This window comes from Artemia franciscana, chromosome 19 (genome assembly GCF_032884065.1).
Source record: "Artemia franciscana chromosome 19, ASM3288406v1, whole genome shotgun sequence".
NCBI classification, from domain to species: domain Eukaryota; kingdom Metazoa; phylum Arthropoda; class Branchiopoda; order Anostraca; family Artemiidae; genus Artemia; species Artemia franciscana.
The window spans coordinates 17,063,208-17,086,576 of record NC_088881.1 but is presented as its reverse complement, the minus strand read 5'-3'; the positions used below and the strand labels follow the sequence as shown (position 1 = coordinate 17,086,576).

Sequence of the window (23,369 nt, the reverse complement as noted above, 5' to 3'; positions counted from 1 at the left end):
TCTGAGTGAGAGGCAAATCTGGCATAAGCACATAAGAAAAGGTTGTATAAATAGATTAGTGTTTGAAGTAAAAACAAAATCTCCTTGTGGTCCAAGTCTTAAAGAGTTCCGATGGAAAAGTATAAATTGATATGAAAATTTACGATTGATATATATATATATATATATATATATATATATATATATATATATATATATATATATATATATATATATATATATATATATATATATATATGTATAAAATTAAGTTGTTTGTGTGTTGACTGACGTCATGTATGTTTGTCGACTGACGTCATTATAAGGATTTAGTATTATGCCGTCATGAAGTTGTTTGTCGACTCACGTCATGTTTAACGACTGACGAAATTACAGACCAGGACTCAGGGACACAAATGACGACTGGGACACCGGGACACAGGGAATATAAATGACGACCGGGACACTCAAAGAGAAATTACAGACTGGGACACCGGGACACAAATAACGACCGGGACACAGGGAATATAAATGACGACCGGGACACAGGGAATGTTCGATTAGCAATCACCATCAAGGGAAGCCGGGGGGCACAGGGGGGATATACAAATGACGACGGTGACACAGGGAATGTTCGATTAGCAATCACCATCAACAAAGCTCAAGGGCAATCATTAGAATAATGAGGTATAGATCTGAATACGGATTGTTTTTCCCATGGACAATTATATGTTGCATATTCAAGAGTCGGTAAACCTGACAATCTATTTATATGTCTATTTAGTATTGTAATCTATTTAGTAGCAATCACCATCAACAAAGCTCAAGGGCAATCATTAGAATAATGAGGTATAGATTTGAATACGGATTGTTTTTCCCATGGACAATTATATGTTGCATGTTCAAGAGTCAGTAAACCTGACAATCTATTTATATGCACAGACAATGGGACAGCGAAGAATGTTGTATATTCGCAAGTTTTACGTAGTTAATATATATATATATATATATATATATATATATATATATATATATATATATATATATATATATATATATATATATATATATATATATATATATATATATATATATATATTATATATATATATATATATATATATATATATATATATATATATATATATATATATATATATATATATATAATATATATATTTATATATATATATATATATATATATATATATATATATATATATATATATATATATATATATATATATTATATATATATAGATATATAGCTGTTGGGGTGGGCTTCGTGCCACCCCAACAGCTAGTAAAATATAATTGATACGATAGATATAAAATTTCCAGACTCACCTGTAATTGAAATGTTTTATTTCTTGGCTATATTTCCTACTTTTTTAATTCATACAATATTGGATATATTATAACCACTCATGATAAATGAGTTCCTGTATTTCCGTATAGCGTTTGGTTTATTATGTTGTGTTTGCAGCTCAAATATAGCTAGAATAATATAATAATAGTGAGCTGAGCAATCACAGTCCTCGAGTTCCTTGAGGCGTCCGCAAATAGCTCCTTGAAAGGCCCAGGAATCAAGTCATTACACATTGTTAAAATGCACCTCAATTTAAAAAAAAACCCATTTATGCAGTTAGAGACCGTGGGCTGGTGAAAACAAGCTCAAATCAATGTATGGAATGCATGCATGCAAAAAACTTGAGATATCCGATACTATAAACTATAATATGCAACTTCCGGCAGTTATGCTTATAATTGCAGGATTAGGCCAGCAGATCATTTCGTGCAGTCTTTTGCTTTCAATAATTGTTTAATTGATGCTCCAAATATATGACATTTCGAATTTTTTCTAATCTTTATTATTCATCTGTCTTCTATGTCTCTCCTTTAATAAGCTATTGTCTCCCACTTAGAAACTAACGTGCCTTTGGAGAAGGCAGACTTCTTTCAAGGCTGATATTTGTAAACTTTACGAAAGAACTGTCTGTAATCATCACCAATGACGCCCAGGGCATTTTTATGACGCCCACAGCCGCTACTCTTTTCTTCTTAAATGGTTTAAGATCACGAAGAAGTTTAACGGTGATTCCCGAAAAAAATTCAAGTGTTATAGAGGTAGATATGCCAGAGTAATATCACCAGAGAAGTTAGCGTCTAAAGAGAATGCAAAAATAAAACTTTTAGTTGATGACAACGGCCAACTTCTTGCTTATGCTGATGCTCCTGGTGGCATATTACCATTTGCTAAATATTATCACCATCCTCCTAGCATTAACGTTCAACGAAATGAAAAAAGAAGACAGGTGTACCCCCACAACATTATCATGCAGCATATCTTGTCTAGGTGCCGAAACTGCAATCTGTGTAAAACTAGCATGATAATAGACAGCAGAATCACTGGTAAAATAGGTCACTAGCAAACATTATCAGCAGGGAAATTAAAGATGAAATGATGAATTATAAAAAAACATGCAAACGTTACTAGCGCCAATGATAGTTAACCCACGTATATTAACCCAGTTAACCCACTTAACCCACGATTATTGGCATTAACCATGAAATTAAGCCATTAAGCCACCACTCGCTTAAACAAGCCGTTTTCTCTAAAATATTTTTCTTTCCCTTTGCAAGCTAGGGTACATGCAAGTGAACAATACATGCAAACGTTACTAGCGCCAATGATAGTTAACCCACGGATACATTAATTGAACCGTGAATCAGTCTCTAAAAAAGGAGCGAGTTTGTTGGATATTTTACTAGCATGAAGAAATCTTCATTCTTTGTCAGGCTGTAATCGGTAGTGAGAGTTTAAAGATTAAAAATGACTGGATTTGAGAAACAAAAAATCATATAGAATCTAGTGACTTTGGAAAAAAAGTTTGATTCTAGATGAGGATTTTCAAGAATTATCTCGTCAAAGAAAAATATTTTCTCAAGGAATGCTGAACAATATAGTGAGAAATGATTCTTCATCTTTGGACTATTGTGTTAAACTTTTATGTCTTAGGCCAGACACGTTTACTCAATTTATTGGCATATTAGTTGAAACAATGCAAATGATACTGTGGATTTGCTTTTGAGCACTAACTAGAGATTCATTTAACACGCGCAATTTCCATGCCAACAATAAATAAGTCTGCACTTAAAAAAGCTTGTCTAAAGGATTTTCAACGATTTGATGTGTGACGTCACCCGATTACTCTTCCTCATAGAAAATATTCCTTTTATCAATCCCTAGTCAGCTAATTTTGGCAATGAGACAGTCAAAATTGAAAAGATGTTTTAAACATGCGCATTATTCTTGTATACTTTTGGACAGCTGGTTATCCTTCGGGGCTTATACCATTATTGATTACTGCAATGAAAAGTGTAGATTATGCAATCCATATAAATTACATAGAGGATATGCTTAGCAAATTAAAGACTGTAATTCCTGCCTTGAAGATGCTTGTGGCTCTCACAATAGAGGTTTCCTATGCTCCAATTGTCACTATGATAAATTTCATCAATAGGAAAATACTTACAATCAAAAAAACTAAAATGTGATTTTGGTTTATTTTTAACAGACTGGGGTCATCGTGGTTTTAATTTTTAGGGAGGAAGAACCTGGTCTAAGCATCAATTGCTGGAATAATAAGAGAGTCGGGTGTTTATGACATCGCTGTGAAGATAATGGCTACTATAATTATAAGTCTACTGACTTTTATTTGCCTGTTACAGAAAGTGATTCTTCGTATGAAAATATCATATGTGACATTGTTTCAAATTGGCAAATTGAAAAAGCGAATTTTATACTATGAGTCAAAGTATAATTATTGACTTTACAAGGAGATATATTAAAAATGAAGTTACATTATATTGTAGAAAATGTGACCCTGACTTTTCATGCCAAAATAAGTAAAAGCTTGACGAGCTGCCGCTGCTTATCGTTACCGATGGTGACCTATACGTGGAAGAAAATATTTAAAGGACACGGACTTTTTATGTACATCAAAGTTTTATATCTAAACAAATTCATAGACATTTTTCGAACATTTGACTGCTAGGGCATTGAAATTTATATTATACATGTAAAAAAGGTTATTTTCAACTAGATAGTCATTCAATCGAGGACTGTCTACGTAAATGCTGAAATTTTAATCATTTTCGCGATATCAAAAATAAAATATAATAGGGCATGAGAACCACTGCTTTTGTTTATAAATCTTTTACATGCATCTGATTTTGAATAATAGATTTTCTACTTTGCTCGAGAAATTTTTCGGTATGAGGCGTGTAGAATAAATACAGTAGTCCAAGGGGATGAAAAAAGTCAATATTCTTCACGGTTCGAGATATGCGCAGCCAACGTTCCGTCTTTACAGTTGAAGGACAATCATAAGGGTATTTTTTATCCCTTTGAATATGGTTCAGGAAATCTGAGGGTATGCAAAAGGACATTATTTGGACATTTTGGGGATCCAAATTGAATACACTGACTATTTTATTTATGTTCATGGTGCCAAGTGTAATAGTACACTGCCATGTACTTTTTGTTAATATTAGCAATTAATGGGGGAGAACTTAGACTTCCCGCTTCACTAATATTTCCATAAACACGTTTTAACACTTGAGCCATTATGAATGGAAACGTGGGCTGAAGTGTCGACTACCCTTTTGCATACTAATAGGTGATACGCTGATAATAATACGCCTCCTTTAGACATCTTTTAAATCATCAACCCCACTTGACGTTTAAGTATTTTCCAAACACCATGTAAAAAAATCTATTGATATTTCTACCTGTTCCCTTAATCCATTTAAAATATCTTTATTTCAAATAAGACACTTTTCTTAATAGTAATAATATTTTCTTAATAGCAGGAGGTTTTCTTAACAGTAAAGTTTTTTCTTAATGGTAATATGTTTTTCTGAATATTAAAAAGTTTTTACAAAAATTAGTGAGTTTTTTTTTGTAACAGTAGTAAGTTTTTTCTTAATAATAACATTTTTATATTAACACTAACAAGTATTTTTCATAATAGTAGCAAGTTTTTTTCTAACAGCAACGAATTGTAATAACATATTTATTCCTAATAGTAACAATATTTTCTTAGCATTAACAATTTTTCCATCAAGTAACAACATTTTCTGAATAGTAAAAAGTTTCTTTGTACAAACAAGTTTTTTAATTATCTAATACTAATAAGCTTTCTGTTACGAGAAACAAAGTTTTTCTTAAGAGCAAGACAGTTTTCGTAATAATAATAAGTTTTTTCTTCATCGTAACCTGTTTTTCTTATAAGTAACAAGTTCTTTTTAATACTAACAAGTTAGTTTATTAATAGGAAAAATCTTTTGTTAATATTAGCAATTAATGGGGGAGAACTTAGACTTCCCGCTTCACTAATATTTCCATAAACACGTTTTAACACTTGAGCCATTATGAATGGAAACGTGGGCTGAAGTGTCGACTACCCTTTTGCATACTAATAGGTGATACGCTGATAATAATACGCCTCCTTTAGACATCTTTTAAATCATCAACCCCACTTGACGTTTAAGTATTTTCCAAACACCATGTAAAAAAATCTATTGATATTTCTACCTGTTCCCTTAATCCATTTAAAATATCTTTATTTCAAATAAGACTTATCGGAAATCTCGATGACTTTAACAATTTGTACAAGTGACTATCAAATGATCTAAGTCTCATACGACTGGCAATTGAATCTGATACCTAATCAACAACATGGTAACTCTTGCCATGAATTATAACATCACTCTTTTTGTCATCGATTTGTACATGTTCATTTTCAGCGATATAAGGCAAGAGTATTTTACTTTGTTTCTGATATGAATGATACATTTTGTGTACAATACTTGATAAAGCTTTACATAAATCTTCTTCCTGTTTTGACAGTGGTACTGATGTTGGTATATTTAGAGGTTGAGTTTGGTGAATGATATTTACTTTGAGCGATGTTTCACGGTAGGGCTCATGCTTGTCGACACGCTGTAGAGCATTTTGAAGCAAAAATAAATTTTTCATCGTCGGTAATGGTAATAAAATTGTCAAAATTATCTTCAAGTTTCTCTTTCGGTGAAAGAATGAGTCCAACTGGTGTCAAGTTTGGCCATTTTTTCTATAGAATACCGTTTAAAAGCACCACGATTATTGGCATTAACCGTGAAATTAAGCCATTAAGCCACCAGTCGCTTAAACAAGCCGTTTTCTCTAAAATATTTTTCTTTCCCTTTGCAAGCTAGGGTACATGCAAGTGAACAATACTGCTTTGTTGATGCTTAACTACTTTTGGCAATTGAACTTTTGAACATTTTTGGCGATTTGGTTGAATTTAAACAAGCTGAGATAGAAGATTAATAAATCCATTGTCAGTGTAATTTTGACTATAGCTTTCCTCTTTTGAATTACCTAGGACGGAAATGTAGTTTCTCAAGTGTCATGATTTTAACTAATGACCCTTTTTACTGTTCACGGCTGGATATACGATAATTTCATTGTCAACAATATCCAAGACCACACGTAACTCTTAGGGTGTGTTTCGATTGAGATCCAGTAGAATGTAACCATAGAGTTTACTTATAGCTTGATTCCATGCCAAGAGGAAAAATTTCAGTTTACCAGGATATATTTCTTTGTTTAAAGTTATGAGAGAACTTGAAACACGAAAAATTGTGTAGATCAGTGGTTCCCACCCGGTGGTACGCGTACCCCAGGGGGTACGCGAAACCCTCGCAGGGGGTACGCGAAGGTCCCAAAATTAATTTAGTCTACATCTTTAAAACTTGTTTCTGACTCAGTTCCAACATTTCCCTCAAAATCAGATAACATAACCCATTGTACGTAATTTCAGACTCATTTTCAAAACTTTCGCTTTCAATAACCCGCTAATTTTTCTCCATAGCCGTAAGGTCTCGATGCTAATTTTTCTCCATAGCCGTAAGGTCCCGATTTAAACTCAGCGAGCTCAGTATCTTGTCATCTGTTGAAACACGAAGTTCGTGAATTGTGGTTGCAAACAAAGATGGATAGATTCCTGATCAGGAATAACAAGAAGCCGAATGATGGTACCCAAAACTCTGAACCTGCACCTAAGAAGAAGAAATATGACGAATCATCGGTCAAAGTGCGTCGATATTTGTCAGAATACCTAGGGCTCGGATTTAGTGCGACAAAGTCTGATCCAGTGAATGCACAGTGCGTTCTTTGTGGTCAAGTCTTGGCCAACAGTTCCATGAAACCTGCGCATATGAACCGGCATCTCAGTACTGTGCACCCTTCTCATGTCGGTAAGCCCATAGAGTTTTTCAAGCGTAAACAAGAAGGATTCGCTAGTAACTGTTTGGAAATTGCAAAAGTGGCATCAGTTTCTTCAAAGGCTCTCCGGGCTTCGTATGCTGTTTCATATTTAGTTGCGAAACAGAAAAAACCGCACACCATCGCCGAATGTCTGATATTACCGGCACTAGTGAAAGTCAGTGAAATAATGTTTGACACGAAAACTGCTACTGCCCTTCAGTCTATACCTGTGTCGAACAATACCATTTCAAGAAGGATAGAAGACATTGCAAGCGATATTGTCATGCAGGTTATTGAGCAAATAAAGTTTACGAAGATGTTTGCGTTACAGCTTGACGAAAGCACGGATGTGTCAGGTGAAGCCCAGGTGATCGTCTTTGTTCGATATCAAGATTGTTCTGACATAAGAGAAAATATTCTGTTTTGTCAAAACCTACAGTCAAGAACAACAGGAGAAGAACTATTCAAGGTGATTGACAAATTCTTCGCAGAAGGGGGCATCTTGTGGGACTGGTGTCTATCAGTTTGCAATGATGGAGCTGCCGCCCTAACAGGGAAGAATAATGGGCTCATGGCCTGGATAAGGAAGAAAAATCCAAAGGTGAAGCGGTTGCACTGCATCATTCACAGGCAAGCTCTTGCATCGAAAAGGATGAACGCACATCTGCACGAGACCCTCAACGAGGCTGTAAAAGTGATCAACTTCATCAAAGCCCGACCACTGAACTCAAGAATGTTCAAGTTGCTGTGCCAAGAGATGGGTTCAGAACATCAGCATTTACTTCTGCACACAGAAGTTCGCTGGTTGTCTCGTGGGAAGATTTTAAACAGACTTTTCGAGCTTCGACAAGAAGTTCATATGTTTCTTCTGGAGCAAAAATCTGCATTCAGTTCACTTTTGAAAACCAGGACTGGGTCTGCAGGCTGGCCTATCTTGCGGATATTTTCGACAAACTGAATGACTTGAATCTGTCAATGCAAGGTTTCCGGACGGACGAACTCTCCCTGAATTCGAAGATGTGTGCTTTCATCAAGAAATTGGAGTTCTGGCTTAAAAAGGTTCAAAGAAACAGCGTTAGTGTCTTCCCGACCCTTGACAAGTTTGCGGACGATAGTGAAATTGATAACCTCAACACAATCTGTGATTGTATTCGGGAGCATCTGACAAAGTTGCGAGATGAACTTGTGTCATATTTCCCATCGATTATGAACCAAGATAGAACGCAGGATTGGATCCAGAATCCATTTGTTGAAGACGTGACCTCAAGCTCCGGTCTTAGTGACATGCTTACAGAGAATCTGATCGAACTTGCCAGTGATCGCGCCTTAGAACTGAAATTCCAAAATGTAACTGTTTCCCAGTTTTGGCTGGAGGTGAAAGGAGAATACAAGGAACTAAGTGAAATCGCCATGTCTGCTTTGTTACCATTCGGATCCACTTACCTTTGTGAAGTGTCATTTTCGGCAATGTCATTGATCAAAACCAAACACAGAAACAGACTGAGTGTACAAAATGACCTTATAATTGCCGTTAGTGACATCGAGCCAAGATTTGATAATATTTTAGCAAAAAAGCAGCCTCAAGTTTCTCATTGATTTTGTACGTACATTTAAGCACCGTCATATTGGACAATAAATCTCGTGTTTTTGAAAATCTGATTTTAGTTAAGAAAAAAGTAAAACAACGATTCTCAAGAAAGGGGTACGCAAACTTTTTGGGCCTTGACTAGGAGTATGCGGACCGAAAAAGGTTGGGAACCACTGGTGTAGATGATATAGTAAGCACAATTCAATGCAAGTGTTCTCATGAATTTGCTCTGATGAAAGAGATTAGGAATAACAACAGTTGAGGAAGTTTTTAGTGGTGAGACCGGACCGTGAATAATTGTAAGATCTCTTCAGTTCATTCCTCAATGAATTCAGCTAAATCATCAATATTCAACCAGAGTTTGGCTCAATAATATGAAAACAAATCAAGTTCCTGTACGAATTTTATGTCTCGTGTAATAGTGTTTATTTTATCATAGGAGTCTTGTCGCATATAGCTATAACAGATATTTTTCGGATTTTTAAAAACATTTTATCACGATTTTAAAATATTTTCTCTAAAAGTGTTGTTTTGTCAGACAATGATGGACCGCATAGAAATGATCTAAACGGCGTTTAAAGTTTATACATATTACTCTTCTCCCTGTCAAAAAACAACTAACCGAATCTAACTACTAAACAGACATAATATTAAACAGAAAAAAATTAAATGCACGTTTACTGTAATATAAATAAATACATTAGACATTTTTAAAATGTATTTATATTTTTAAAGGAAAATAGAAACTTGAATCTATTTAAAGGGGACAGTAATCAATAATATTAAAAAAAACACTATTAGTACATTATTAAGCACTTATTAAGATAAAATGATTCCACCTCGCGCAAAAAATAAGTAAATCCATAAAACAGTACAAATAAAAACATTATGAAAAACAGTGCTGAGTTGGAGAATGATAGACATTTTTGGATAAAAAACGGACCGCCTTCTACAAACTATTGAATTTGTTCTAAACCAAGACGCTGTCTGTATTCTAAACATAGGTGCCTAACTGAAGTAAGGTAGTGGCCGTATGGTAGTACTCTCAAACCTTCCGCGTGCACATAGACTTTGTCTAATATGGCTGACATGGCATCTTTTCGACTCTATCTGTATAGTTTTTGTATTTTAAAGTGCAAATCACCATGATCTTTGCTCCTGAAATTAAATTATTCTCTACACATTTTCTATTAACCTTCATGTGAAAAATTTTCCTTTACAGCACACCATAGGATTTCAAGTCACTCCCTGGCTCAGATTTTAAAATAACATCTTTTTTGGGCCTGGCGCTTCCCTAGCTCCGGGTAAATGGACTCGTCTCAGTTGGCGTGGTCCATTCGAGAGCTATTGTGCTCATTATTTTCCAAATCTTCCAAAAGTTTTTCTGTTTTAACGTTTAACATAGTGAATCAGTGTCTCCATAATGCAATTGAACTAGCCCCTCCCCCGAACATTGGAGCTTACACACATTGTAATAAAATCTCAACATGGGTATCTTGGAAATTTCAAAAATGCGCTACCAGCAGCAATATTTTTATTTAAAATTAAACTTATTTTTTTCAATGGAAAAGGACCATATTTGGGTCTATGATCGTGAAAAATATGAAATTTGGATCGATAATGATTCGGGCACATTGTTTTGGGTCGGTTACAACGTTACAACGGCTACTATGGCGTATACTTTCACACATCTTATCGACGCTTGAATTTGAAATGAGCTTAAAGATTTCTTTTTCAACCTTCGATTTTGCCTCAGAGCGTTTACTGACAAATGTGTCAATAAACGTATTTATCTGTGACTTCTGATCAAACTGGAGGGCCCTATGAATCTTTGTGACCTTGAAACCCTTGGCCACCATCCACCAGAAAAGAACGTGATGTGCAACTATATTCTGCATCGGATGAAGGTCGGTAATAAGCTTTTATAATGAAGGTTTCCAGTGTACACTCTAATCTTCTACCAAAGCCATATTATAAGGGCTAAATGAATCCCTAGGCACCGGTCTGCTTACGCACAGAAAAAAAATCCTTTACCGAGTAATGAAGTTCCACTGGTATTTCATTATCAATATCAAAAACCATTTTTGTGGTCCATTTTCCAGAACAATGACAATGTTGGGAAAACAATGGTTGGACAAGGATTGTCCAACCATTTGTGATATCCGCATGGTAGACAATAGTGATACAAAAAAAGGGATGAAGGGAGACGAATGAGGGGAGTTCATACCAGGGACCACTGTATCTTCCGTAACACCGATGCGTCGTCCAGTCGGGTCAGTTTCCAAGATGCGATCCCCGTGAAAACATACCTTCCTTTCATTGAACTTTCTAAAAATAAGTACTGATCCACGTCCGTGATCGGACATGTATTTTCGTTGCTGATTTTAAGGATTAAATCCATCACCATATGAGGAGTTAAAAGTAATACCCCAAATCTAACCCAAATTCCTCGTGTGTTTTATCCGTGTTTTGAAGAGGGCGTAGCCCCCTCATATACAAAATATTTTTATAGCTTTAAAGTTTCAACGCTGCTCTCAACTCTCATTTGGGAACAAATACGTTCATATTTAGTTTTTGCTCGGGTTTAATACCATTTTAAGGTACTTTAGACATGAGGTGGGCTACCACGTTCTCTCCCCCTGGTCTTTATATTAGAGCTTAATTCTTACACAAAAATACTTCAAGAAAAAGGGCTCACTCAGTGTATTTATTTTTGTAAATAAAATAAATTTTCCAAAATAGGCTTTCGTTTCTGTAATAAAAGGGCACTAGTTGAAAACTTTAGTGAGTAAACTTGGATTAAGGGTTGACTAATGGCATATGAGGTCACAAGTTTTTAGTGGACTGATTCCACTTTTAAGTTGACTTTTTTACTGAATGAAAGAACAGTTTAGATAATAAAACCGGTAGTTCACCTTTTTAACAGTGCTTTCAAAAACGTGTGGCAGAACAACCCATCCTAGGATGGCCCCCAGGGCAATGACAAAACCTCCTCCAACCGAAAGGCCGATAATGGTTCTCTTCATTTTTGCACTGGGCAATCACGTTAGATAACTAGATATTGTTTTATAGTTTTTTCTAATTTCCATAAATGTTTGCCAACATTATCAAATAAAAATGTAAATAAAAACATTTATATGAATGTAAAAATAGCTCTATTTGTTTATCTTTTTATCGTATTAGATCAAATATCTTTTTTATCGTATTAGACAAAGGAAAATATTACTATTCAACCAAGAAGTGCCTCCGATAGAGCAATAAACAGTGTAAATAAACAGCACATAAAAACTAAAAAATAGAGAAGAAAAATTTAAAAACCCTTTAGGTTTAAAAAAAAATAATAATAGTATTAAACGAGAGAGTGTTTCAACGAAAATACTTGGTTTTACACCCCCAGTCACATACCCCACGAATACCCAACCAAAAATTTCTTTATTTACTCAAAAGATTTCTCACCCCCTAAAATTTTCATCATTCTGTCTCCCCTTGCAGATATCCATTGCACAGCGGTCTGCATCTCAACTGCTGTTCAAAACAAGTACTGACCAGTACTTGTTTTGAGCTGGTAGACTCCAGGATCATAATTTAAGAGAAACATCCTAAGAACAGTTGAATAATAAACTGGAGAGATTAAAAATTGACCTGGTAGAAGATGGATGGATTAATTTTAGGAAAATAATCTGTGAAGTTTCTGATGGTGTCTTAGGGAAGAACGTTAGGAACGCAGCTAGGAATATTAGTGAGAAAGCTTTATGTTTAATGGAGAGGAGAAGGGGCTCATGCAAGAATTATCTTAGTGATAAATCGTTTACAATAAGAGAAATGTAAAGAACTGGAAAAAGCGTTAGAATATGAACTAAGGAGGTGTGAAGTGGAGACCATGGATAAAACAGCCAAGGATCTGTAAAATGTAGCTAGACGGAATATTAGTAAAGTATTGCTCTGGATTGGTAATAAACTGGGAGGGAATAGTCGATACGGACTTTTCTCAGTTAAAGAGAGCAATAGGGCCACAATTAGTGATAAGGAAATTGGGAGAGAGTTGCAGGAAAAGATATAAAGGAAGATTTGTTTTGTTAGGAAGCATTAGTACTGAAAGGACTAAAAAATATAAATGCCCCAGGTGTTGATGGTGTGGTAAATGAGTTTTTTAAATCGATGGCACTGAGTTTCAAAATAAGTTGCTGAAGCACCTAACGATTTCAGGAAAACCCTAATTAATCCACTGCGTCAAAGAGGTGATAAGAGTGAATTTAGTAAGAATAGAGGTATTAGCCTGGTCTCTGTAGGTAGCAAATACTTAGTAATATGGTACTTTTTAGAACAAGAGATACTATAGACAGAGTTCTAAGAGAATAACAGTGCAGTTCTAGGAAGAGCAGAGGATGTGTCGACCAAAATTTTACTCTTATATTAATAATTGAGAAGTGCCTGAGTTATCAAACAGATTTAGTTCTCAGTTTTATAAATTATGATTTTATATTTTATAAGTCTGTTTTGTTTATAGAAGGTCTTATCCTTGTATATTATACCAGACAAATACATTAAAGTGATTAGTGTTATGTACGAAAATAAGACTGCTGCGAATAAGGTAGAAAATGAGGTTACCAGGTGGTTTCGTATTAAATCAGGAGTAAACCAGGGTTGTGTTCTATCTTCTTTTATATGGGTCATTTTGATGGGCTTTGTTTTAAGGAGCAGAGGAAAGGCAATGGGAGAACAGGAAATCAAATGGAAAGAAAGAACTTTCTTGGACTTCGATTATGCTGATAAAATGAGCATCCTAGATGAAAGTGTGAGCAAAACAAAAGAATGAACATTTAAAGGTTTTGCGAGTTCAAAATGCTAGAATAGGTTTGAAAATTAATATTAAGAATGCTAATTGCCTTTGTTTTCAATTTACGATCGACCAAACAACGTGACCGAATTTGCTTATTTTCAGGTTTCTGAAGCACTCCGCAGAAACATACAGCGAACACAATAATGCAAAACATACATATCTCGAGTTCATATAGGTTGAATGAGAGGAGGAGAGTGGGAAATACTAATATTTTTTCACATTCTGAGGAAATCTCGCTTTATCAAATCAGAAGAAAAACCCATAAAAGGTAATTTCCAGGATTGTATTTGATTTCAATTTACGATCCACTAAAGCCTAGGACCAAAAGCAATAGGACCGCATATGCTTAACTTCAGAGTTATGAAGCATTTTCTAGAAAGACAACGCATAGAATAAGGCAAAACGTAAACATCTCAGATTCTCGTAGGTTTAATGGGAGCGTGGGGTAGGCTTAATGAATTCTTAGAATTTTTCTTTTTGCTCTCTGAGGAAATAGCGTTTTATCAAATCAAAAGAAAACTTCATAAAAGGTGTTTTCTAAGATTACATTTGTTTTCAATTTACCTCCTAATATAACCTAGAACTGAAAACAGTAGGATTGAATTTGGTCAATTTCAAATTTTTTGAAGCGTCCCCGAGAAGGGAACAAAGTATAGAAAATGACAAAACGTACGCATCTCGGATTCTCGTAGGTTTAATGTGGGAATAGTGTATGGTAAAGGAGTTCTTAATATTTTTTTTTCTTTTTACACTCTGAGGAAATATCACCATATTAAATCAGAAGAAAATTTAATAAAATGTATTTTCTAGGATTGCCTGTGTTTTCAATTTACGATCTACTAAAGCCTAGGACCGAAAGCAGTGGAACTGAATTTGCTTAATTTCAGATTTCTGACACATTCTCCAGAAGGACAGAATGCATAGAATTTTGTAAAACGCATAAATCTTGGATTCTCGTAGGCTTAATGGGAGAGGAGAGTGGGAATTCTTAAAAAAAATCTTTCTGTACTGTGAGAAAATCTTGCTTTATCAATTCAGAAGCAGGGATATATTCTATCCCCCCTTATGGATATTTTTCATAAACTTTGTGTAAAGTGCACAGGAAAGGCAATGGGAGACCACAAAATCAAACGGGGAGGAAAAACTCTCCTGGACTTAGATTATGCTGATGATTCGAGCATCCTTGATGAAAGTGTGAGCAAAATAAATGAGCTTTTAGAGGTTTTGCAAGTTCAGGATGCTAGAATAGGTTTGAAAATTAATAATAACAAGACCAAGTCAGTAAAGCTATGAATAGGTAAAGATGGAAAAGGTGACGGTGGGTAACAAAAAGATTGATTAGGCGGGCAGCTTCATTTATCTTGGTAGTAATATTCGTAAAGACGGTGGGACCAGTGAAGATGTTAGAAATAGAATTGCCGAGGCTCAGGATGTTTTTTCACAGCTAAAAAATTTGTGTAAGAATAGGAAGATAAGTTTGCAGACCAGGATTAGAATATTAGAAACTACAGTGATGACAGGGGTCAAATATGGTTCTGAATCATGGGTGCTCTGAAAAGTGGGTGAAGGTTTGCTAGATAGTTTCCAGAGAAACTGCCTATGGATTGTTCTGGGTACCCGGCTGGCTGACCATTTTCAAACAGTAGTCTATACGAAAAATGTGGTTTGATCCCGCTTTCTAGGGCTCTAATGAAAGAAAGGTCGAGATGGCTAGGGCATATTGTGCGGATGAAGGATGGAAGATTGCCAAGGATTGTCTTTTTCAGCCAACCATCTAAGGCTAAACCAAAGCAGATCGTCCTCATCCGGGATGGGAGGAGGTCATAAAGAAAAGGTTTAAAGGAAATGGGAACTCCCTGGGAAAGTGTGAAAAGGGAGGCATTGATTAGCTTGGGATATAGGCGGAGCGTGTGTAGCTGTGTTGACTTCAGGTGGCTTGTTCTTGCGATGATTTGTTAGTAGTGATAGTAGTAGTAGTAGTAGCATTAATGGAACAAAGGTTAAACGGACACACACTGGTCTCTGTGTCGAAGACATTAAGTTCTGGTTACCCATGACGGCCATGCGCAATTTCCTTCGACCGCGTAACGACTCATAAGGAGTTGGCTTATGAATATGACCACTTGTCAAAAAACAGAACAAAATATTTACTCATATTCTTCTTCCACCTAGAATAGAATGGTTTATTCCACTAGGATATTCAACTTCTTTCCTTCTCTCGTATAGGCTATCATATCAAACAAACTCATTAAATGTGAAAGTGGAACCTTAGCTGCTACTCTCTGTCATATTTAGCAGAGATCTTAGAGATGCAAATGACTAGATGTTGCCCTTTTCTCATAAAATGAACAAAGACATCAGAAATGGGCTTTGCTGAATTGCTTTAGCCTGCCTAGCAATAAGGCTGTTAAAAAATTATTTTTAAAAGTCACTGTTCCTCCCAGAAGATTCTAAATCAGACGAACACCCTAAAATGCACAATTATGACTATGTTTTCCAAGAGCCCAACATTGCCTTCTAGCAGATGTGTTGATGATAAAAATATAAATACTTCTTTTCTCCTCATCCCCCCCCAAAAAAAAATATTGAAGAGGTACCAGACTAAGAAGAGGAATGACTGTAACATCGGTCGTTATCTTACTCCTAGAGAACTTTCACAAGCGTTAATTAAAAAAAAAACTTTCTCCACATTCTTTTTTTTTTAAAGAAAAGCAATGAGCTGAGAATCTACAGAAACTGCAGAGAATCGAAGAAAGGCTAACACTTCTTGAGCCTTGTTAAGAATAGAATGTCACTTGTGCTTTATTGAAAACAATTCTTATTTCAAGTTGTGAGTTTTCATTTGCCATTACATCAATGAAAAAAAGAAATTAAAAATAAAAATCATCATATTAACCAAGACTGCTGAAAAAATATACAGGAATACAGATTTATATTTTAATATGCATCCATGCTCGTTCTTGACGGTCTCGAGAATTTTGTATTTATTAACATTATAAGACAAAACACGCTTAGAATGTATTTTGTTTTCAATGAAATATAATTAAGTTCTTGTCTAACAGTTCGTGGTAACAAACTGTGAGTAAGGAGCAACTCAGCTTAATAGTAATCGAATGTCTAAAAAAAAAGAATCTTGATATCAATAAACACACCAAAGAAATTTCTGTTTTCAAATGTATAAGGTTTATTAAATTTAGTGTTACCCATCAAAAGCTAAGAGCCTGAGAAAAATTGTCTGATTTCCGAAAAAGGGAGAAAACACCCCAAAATTGTCAAAGAATTTTAATGTAAATTTTACATTTAAACAGAATGTTACTTGTGCTTTATTGAAAACAATTCTTATTTCCAATTGTAAGTTTTCATTTACAATAACATCAATGAAAAAAATAAATTAATAAAGAAAATTATCATGTTAACCAAGACTACTGAAAAACGTAATGAAATACAGATTGATATTTTAATATGTATCCATGTTCGTTCCTGACAGTCTCGAGAGTTTTGTATTTATTAACATTATAAGACAGAATGCGCTTAGAATGTATTTTGTTTTCAATGAAGTATAATTACGTTCTTGTCTAACAGTTCGTGGTAACAAACTTGAGTAAGGAGCAACTCAGCTTAATAGTAACCGAATCTCTAAAAAAAGAATTTTGATTTCATTAAATACACCAAAGAAATTTTTGTTTTCAAATATATAAGATTTATTAAATTTAGAGTTACCCATCAAAAGTTAAGAGCCTGAGAAAAATTGTCTGATTGTCGAAAAAGGGAAAAAAACACCCCCAAATTGTCAAAGAATCTTAATGTAAATTTCACCTTTAAATGTAGCGTATCAAAGAACACTATTGCAGATGTTTCAAGCTCTCACCAGCAAAATGTGGAATTTTGTAAATTTGCCAGAAGAAAGATCACGAGTGAGTATTTTTTTTCCCCTACGGGTGATCGTATCGAACCGATCGTCCTAAAAAATCCGGAGAGGGTGCATTCGAACGGAAATGGCTAGTTCTAGTGCCCTTTTAAGTACCCAAAAACATTGGAGGGTACCTAGCTCCCTCTCAGGTACATTTTTCCTAAAGTCGCGCGATCAAAATTTGAGATAGCCATCTTGTTCAGCATATTTGAGAGACACAATAATTGTGAATTTTGGGTTAAAATGAAGCCAGATTTACCGGTGTTATTTGAAATATGATCAGAAAATAAATGTAAAAAAGAAATTTCAACTGAAAGTAAGGAGAAACATTAAAACTCAAAACGAACAAAAATTACTCTGTATGTTAGGGGTTTGTGCTCCTAATCGATACCTTTCTCTTTGCGCTAAAGTTTGACTATTTGTCCCAATTTCTTAAGAACGGCTCCTGAAACACAAGGGTTTTTCGATTATAATACTACTACTGCTACTACTACTGACAACTCACCGCAGAACCAAGCTATCTGAGGCCAATACAGCTAATCGCGCTCCTCATCCATCCCAATCTATTCAATGCCTCCCATTTTACTCCCTCCCAGGAAGCTCCCATTTCATTTAAATCTTTTCTTTATGACATCCTCCCACCCCAACTGTGGACGACCTGCTTTCCGTTTAATTCTAGACGGTTGGTCAAAAAGGACAATCTATGGCAATCTTTCATCCTTCATCCGCAAAACGGACCCTGGCCATCTCAACCTTTCTCTCATTATAGCTCTAGAAAGTGGGATTGAACCGTAAGTTTTGTAGAGCTTTCTGTTAGAAATACGGTCAGTCAGCCGGTTAATTACGGTCAGTCAACAATCCGTAGGCAATTTCTCTGGAAATCATCTAGTATATCTTTATCCACTTTTCGGAGCACCCATGCTTCAGAGCCATCTTTGACCGCTGCCATTACTGTAGGTTCCAATTACTCTAATCTTAGTTCGCAGACTTATCTTTCTTTACTTTCAAACTTTTTTCAACTGCGAAAAAACACCCTGAGCCTTGGCCGTTCTACTTCTAACATCTTCACAGCTCCCACCATCTTTACTAACAATGCTACCAAGAAAGGAATACCTGTCCACGTGTTCAATCTTTTCTTTACCCAACGCATCCTTTTCGTCTTCACTTATTCCAATCCTTAGTGACTTAGTCTTCTTAACATTTATTTTCAAGCCTATTCTAGCACCCTGAACTCACAAAACATCTAAAAGTTCATTCATTTTCTTCACACTTTCATTTCGGATGCTTAAATAATCAGCATAATCCAAGAGAATTTTTCCTTCCGGTTTGATTCCGTGGTGTCCCATTGCCTTTCCTGTGCTTCTTAAGACAAAATCCATTAAAACGATCCATACATAATGGGATAGAACACAGCCCTGCTTAACTCCTGATTTAATAAGATACCAGCTGCTAACCTCATTTCCTACCTTAATCGCAGCAATGTTATTTCCGTACATAGCACAAATCACTTTAATGAATTTGTCTTATATACCATACAAGGATAAAACCTTTGCTAAAGCTTTTTTTATCAAAAGAATCAAACGCTTGCTCATAATCTATAAAACTGAGGACCAAAGGTGTGTGATAACTCAGGAACTTTTCAAGCATTAATCATGAAGTAAAAATTAGGTTAAAACATTTTATACCTTTTGTGAAACCTCACCGTTCTTCTCTCAAAATTTTGTCTACAGCATCTCTCAATTTAGAAAGTATCATATTACTAAGTAATTTGCTACCTACTGAGGCCAGACTAATGCCTCGATAATTGCCACACTCATTCTTGTCACCTTTCTTATACAGTGGTTTAATTAGGGTTTTCCTAAAATTGCTAAGCACTTCCCCCTTTTTAAAAAAAACCTATTTATAATCTTTAGTAACTTATTTCTAACCCCAGAGCCTTCATATTTAAGAGACTCATTTACTCCACTATTAGCACCTGGAGCCTTATTATTTTTTGATCCTTTCAGTACTGTCGCTAATTCTTCCGCATAAAACAAATCTTCCTTCACATCCATGGTATCACAAACTTTTTTATTTTTCTATATATATTTTCCTGCAATTCTAACTCGGCTTCTATCTTTAACTTGGGCAAGTCCAGACTGACTACTCCCTCCACTTCAAACCTTAGTTCATAATTTAATGCTTTCTCCACTTTAATTACGTTCTTTCGAAGTTTTGCTTAGCTCAACATCTCCCTCAAAATATCTTGAAAGTTTCAGCTTCATATTCTATGCCGTTTCGGGAGTATTGCTGATGTAACCTCTTGACAACTTTCACGTAAATAGCATGTTTTGAATTATTAGTGGCAGTAGTGCGTAAATAGTGCCTTTTTTAAGATCAATATCCCCCTGAACCTGCCCTGTAAGTTTAATCTAAATACCCTAAACGGCTCTAGAGATAACGCTGATACGCCTTTTTGACAACCTACAAGCGTGCGAGTAGCAAAAATGTTTCTAATTTCGTCTTCTACTGTTTCCGAGACAGAGACCGCCGATGATAATATAAGAGAAATAGTAGTTTTCCTTTTCCGCGCAATGACAAAGTAAAGTTGAACTAATCCTCCCTCCTCAAGTCTTCTTAACGTATGAACTTTTTTTGTTTTATTTAAAAATAAATAAAAATAGAAAACTATTATTTAGCTTTTGATTTCTTGTATTTTTGAATGACAAAAAGGAAGAATTTGTCTTCATGAAAATGTTTGTTGTATCACGAGAATAACATTAATTTCGTTCCTTTCCAAACTTGTCATTAGTGATTGGATTTTTAAATACTTAAATAAAAAAAAGTATGCTTTTACAAATTCGTTCTGCTTTCAATGGAACACTTTTAGAAAAAAAAACTGTTTGTTTTAACTAAAGGATATTCATGACACTCCCTATTCCCCCCCCCCAAAAAAAAGAAAACCCGTTCATTATAATAATAGTAAGTGTATTAAAATACCAAAGACGATCTAATTAATTTACACATTAGAATAGCGGCTGTCAACCGACGGTGTTTGTTTAACAAAAATGGATTTTTCAGACTTGGGGTAGAACAAGCCATCCTAGTTCTTAAGATTCCCCTGAGCTTGTCACTGTTCTTTTTCATCATTAAGGATATTCCAAAGTACAATTAATAAGCATAAATTGATAGGCAAGATTAATAGAATAGAATGTAAACACAAATACTATGAGGAAGCTTAAAATAAGTATTTGTCTATTTTTCTTATCAAAACATTCGTTGCAGATCCCCAAATCTAGAAAAAGATTATTTGTTCGGAATATTCAAAACTACATTATTTTTTAAATTGATAAACAACACCACAGATAAGAACAAAAATGTAAACAAAAACACTTGGACGAAATTTAAATAAGTATTTATCATTTTTTTCTTATCAGAACATCAGTCCTAAATCTCGAGATCCAGAAAGGGATTCTAAAGTTGTCTTGGTGAAAAATTGACTTTATATTTTAAACTTAAGACAGCTAATTCTTTGAAGTGTACCTAAATATGTGTGTTTAATTATTTGTTAGTGTATTCGTCTGATGGCAGCTGTTTTCTGAAGAAAACAGTTAAAGTTGGCAAAACAATTAAGTATATAAAGCTGTTTCATAGAAAACTTCTAAACATACAAAAGTATTCAAGCAATTGGATGAAAATTCAAAGACAATTTTTCCAGAAATTATTAATATATTGACATGCTTCTCAAATCTTAAATCATATTAGTGAAAAAAAAATTGCACCTCCTATCACTGATGGGCTCTATTTTAGGGGGATTCAAGCTCCCGTTACTAAAAGGAAATAGCATCCTGAGCAAGATGAAAAGCCACTTTTTCAAATATCAAGTGAAAAGAGAATTTGAGTAGGGAAGAGGGTCGTAAGGCGAGATTTCCAGGTGATTTGGGGTAAAGGGCGAATTAAAACCTATGTTCACAGATTTTACCCAGCAAATATATAATGATTCTATCTAAAACTAATAAAACTTAGCTTCGTGACGAAGACACTTTGCTGGAATGTGTCCTGGTCCTGATACCAACACATCATTACAAATTTGAATATAATATAAATATACGTCAGTCTTAACTGGTGTTAAGACTGGTGTTAAGGCAAAGATGCTGGGACATCGTTAGGTTATCTGAGACTCACCTTCCATCCACAGGAATAGAAAGAATAAACGACATCACGCTCATCACGTCTGGAAGAAGGGATGGAGTTCACCACCTGAAAGGATCCATTGCTAACATGACCATAATCCAAGTTTACGCCTCAGACTCGTCCCGGAGTGACCAAGAAGCCGAAGAATTCTACAGCCAACTCCAACACACCGTTGACATGGCTCCCAAGAAAGATGTTCTGTTCGTGATTGGGGACTTCAACGCCATTATCGGGCACTCAAATGAGGGACTTGATGTCATGGGCAAGTTCGGGCATGGGTGGCAGAACAACGGGGATGAAATGCTCATCGATTTTGTCGGGATAACGGACGTTTCATAATCAACACTATGTTCCGTCATAGAGAAAGAAGGACAGTTACTTGGAGATCCCCTGACGGCCGCACTGCAAACATGATTGATTACATAATTGTCGGCAAGCGATGGAAATCATCAGTACTGAACACAGTCTCCATAGCCAGGGGCAACTTCGACTCGGGCCACGTTCTAGTCATGTCTCAGCCCCGTTTGCGCATTCGGAAGCCCCAACAGCCTAAGAAAAGCTTACCAAGATACTGTGTCGACCTGCTGAAAAACATAGAAACAAGGAACAGGTACAGAACAGCACTCTCAAACAAGTTGTCAAGAATCCAACCTATGGAAGCTCCAACAACAGAAGAAATTGACCGATTGGTTGACGAGAGCGCATCCATCATCAGAGAAACTGCTTGTGAAATCCTGGGAATTCAGAACTATTCGGATAAACTGTGGATCACCCTCGAAATCATTGATCTATGTGTGCAGAAGCGCGCCCGTGCTAACAAGGTGGATCGACAAAGCAAGGACGAGTACAAGAGGCTGAAGCGCATAGTAGAAAAGAAAATCCCGCAAGCTCTGCGACACTACGTCAATGACAAATGTCGTGAGTATGAAGAAGCCTTTCAGAAAGGTTATAGCCACTTCATGTACAAGAAAGTCCGTGAACTATCAAAAAGGAAGACCTTGGCCGCTCCTACACTGTTTGATAAAGACGGGCTCCCAATCACGGACTCCGAGGGAAGACGAGAACGATGGAAGGATCACTTCAGCAAAAAACTGAACCCCACAATAACGCCCGACCCAAACATCTTACTATCTTTCCCACTACTGCAGTACCCAGTAAACCCAAGCCCTCTTCCACTAAGAGATGAAGTACTCTCAGCAATAAAATCTCTAAAAATTAATAAGGCCACAGGTCCGGCTGGTATTTAGTCAGAACTACTAAAAGCAGGCCCAGAAGAACTGGTCGATATCTATCACAAAGTCATAACAAGTTTCTGGGAAACGGGCCACTTCCCCAGATCTTGGGCGAAAGCCACCATCGTCCCCCCTTTTTAAAAAGGGGGAAAAGGGCGACTGTAACAACTACAGACCAATAAGTTTAGCTGGCCAACCGGCGACGATTCTTACAAAAATACTCCTTGACCGTCTGAAATCTCTGACAAACCATATCTTAGAGGAATACCAAGCAGGGTTTCAAAAAGACCGCTCTACCATAGACCAGATTTTCTCCACTCGGCAAATGATGG

At 35.7% G+C, this 23,369-nt stretch overlaps 2 protein-coding genes across 2 annotated transcripts in view; one reads left to right on the top strand and one right to left on the bottom strand.

The window, feature by feature from the left end:
- LOC136039352 (platelet glycoprotein 4-like) overlaps positions 1-11,936 on the bottom strand; it is a 40,932-nt gene extending 28,996 nt beyond the window's left edge. Inside the window, exon 1 of the mRNA XM_065723013.1 lies at positions 11,798-11,936. Coding sequence (XP_065579085.1) covers positions 11,798-11,908 — 111 coding nt within the window. The 5' untranslated portion in view covers positions 11,909-11,936. The remainder of the gene's footprint in view (positions 1-11,797) is intronic.
- Positions 11,937-22,152: 10,216 nt separating this feature from the next.
- On the top strand, positions 22,153-23,052 carry LOC136039087 (uncharacterized). The gene has a single exon (XM_065722571.1). It carries the CDS (start codon positions 22,153-22,155, stop codon positions 23,050-23,052), a length of 900 nt encoding a protein of 299 aa, XP_065578643.1.
- Positions 23,053-23,369: the final 317 nt, after the last annotated feature.